General features: G+C 38.9%; 1 protein-coding gene across 1 annotated transcript in view; it reads left to right on the plus strand.

Annotated features, from left to right (window-relative positions):
- Positions 1–2,293, plus strand: part of LOC106871221 (spondin-1) — a 71,961-nt gene that overhangs the window by 62,386 nt on the left and 7,282 nt on the right. Inside the window, exons 7-8 of the mRNA XM_052973432.1 lie at positions 1,348–1,454; positions 2,175–2,286. Of these exons, the coding sequence (XP_052829392.1) occupies positions 1,348–1,454; positions 2,175–2,286 (219 nt within the window). The remainder of the gene's footprint in view (positions 1–1,347; positions 1,455–2,174; positions 2,287–2,293) is intronic.

A 2,293-nucleotide genomic window follows, 5' to 3' on the forward strand; every position in this document is an offset into this window, starting at 1 on the left:
GGTGGTGCTGGTGGTGGTGGTGGTGGTGCTGGTGGTGGTGATTCAAAATTCACCGTTATTGCTATTGATGTTTTTGTTGTTCTTGATGGTGGTGGTCATGGTGTAGCTTATATTGATTTGTTGCTGTTGTTGTTGTTGATATCGATATTACTATTAATGCATCTGTCATCGTCATCGTCGTCGTCGTCGCCGTTGTCATCGTCATCGTCGTCGTCATTTCTGTTAACTTCAGTTCAGCTCTGACTAACGTCAACCTATTCCCCCAATCAACCGCTCAAGTTTCATTGATTTTTTTTTTTTTTTTTTTTTTTTTAAGATATTGATCAGTTTCTGAAACCCTGCCAATGCCATTTTGCGTTGGAATAGCTCTTTAAAAAGATCAGGAATTTTTGTGAAGATTTGGTTGCTAAATTCTGTAGCCTGGTTTTGTAGTTAAGTTTGCTTCCCCACCACATGACTTTAGGTTCAAACCTTGGACAAGTATCTACTAAATTGATAGTATGTTATCAACTTAATGTGACAGTCCCATGAAAGGGAAGAATGCTACTATTATTTAGCCCTAGGAAACACCATTTCCTGTTGGACTTGGCACATTTCTTGTGTCCTTATGTTTTCAAAGTGGAGATAAGCACTTCTGCCCAGCAAAGCCAGCATCCAGAGACTAGTTTCAGAGTCATTGCTCTTCATCAGTCTGGAGTAGCATGGCTTTGCTGGGTGGAGGTGCTTGTCTCCACTTTGAAAACATAAGGACACAGGAAATGTGTCAAGTCCAACAGGAAACGGTGTTTCCTAGGGCTAAATAACAGTAGCATTCTTCCCTTTCATGGGATTGTCACATTAAATTGACAAACAATAGTAGATTGTGGAAAGGTCAAACAATGGTAGATTGTGGAAAGAGAAATGAGGTGAAATAATAGTAAATTGTGTGTAGGGAAATGAGATAAAAGGAGATAAGGTAGAATAACAATGCATTGTGGGTAGAGAGATACGGTGGAAAAGCAGTGGATTATGGGTAGACAAGACATTAGTTAAGATTATATATTGAACTGAGAGCAATGTGGTGCATTGTGGGAAGGGATTTATGGTAAAACAGTAAAGAATTGTTGATAATGTGACAGTGGTAGAACTGAATGTGTTGAACATTCGGTTCTAAAAGTAAATTTTGACATTGATTTATAAAATTGCATGTTTACATAGCAGTAGATTTTGTGTCTATATAAACATACATAAATATATATATGTGTGTATGTATGTGCTTATATAAACACACACATATATGCATTCATGTATTAACTATGTGTGCGTGAGCAAGCTGTGTATCTCACCTGATTTCTGTTCTGTTGGTAGGTGTGAGCTCATTAAACCTCTGTCAGAAGAACTGCAGCTGGGCTGATAACTTGGAAATAAATCTATATCCTTGGGATGCTGGAACAGATGATGGTCCCAGCTATATGGTAAGCAGATTATTATTATTATTATTATTATTATTATTATTATTATTATTATTATTGTTATTATTATTATTTTCTAATTTCAGCACAAGGCTAAGAATTTTCATGGGGGAGAAGTTAGTCGTTGACATCAACCCCCAGTAATTGACCAGTAAATTATTTTATTGACCAACAAAATACAGAGGTTGATGCCATCAACTAACCCCCACCCCCAACAAAATTGCTGACCTTGTGCCTACATCAGAAAATGTTGTTGTTGTTATTGTTGTTGTTGTCATCAATGGTGGTGAATTGGTAGAATTATTAGAGCATGGAAGAAAATGCTATGCAGCATTTGCTCTGGAGCTTTACATTCTGAGTTCAAATCCCACCAAGGTTGACTTTTCCTTCCATCTGTCTCTCTTCCTCTCTCTCTCTCTCTTTCTCTCTCCTTCTCTCTCCTCTCTCTCCTTCTTTCTCTCACTTTCTTCATTAATTTGTCAACCTCTCTCTCTTTCCCCCTCTTCATCTCTTCATTAATTTATCAATCTCTCTCTCTCTGACTCCTTTTCTCTCTCTTTCTATCTCTCTCCTCTCTTTCACCTTTTCTCTCCCCTCCCTCCTTCTCTCTCCCTTCTCTCCTTCTTTCTCTCCCTTTTTTCATTAATAACCAACCTCTCTCTCTCTCTCCCTCTCTTCATACCTTCATTAATCTATCAACCTCTCTCTCCTCCTCCTCTACAGGGACCCAAATCAGCAAGTGACCCACAGCAAAGGATCCATCGGATCACAAACCGCTATCCGAACACTCCGTCGTCTCCGTTCTATGGTCCGAACAAGATTGCTCCGATGGCTCGTCTCAT

The sequence above is a fragment of the Octopus bimaculoides genome, chromosome 15 (assembly GCF_001194135.2).
Source record: "Octopus bimaculoides isolate UCB-OBI-ISO-001 chromosome 15, ASM119413v2, whole genome shotgun sequence".
NCBI lineage: Eukaryota > Metazoa > Mollusca > Cephalopoda > Octopoda > Octopodidae > Octopus > Octopus bimaculoides.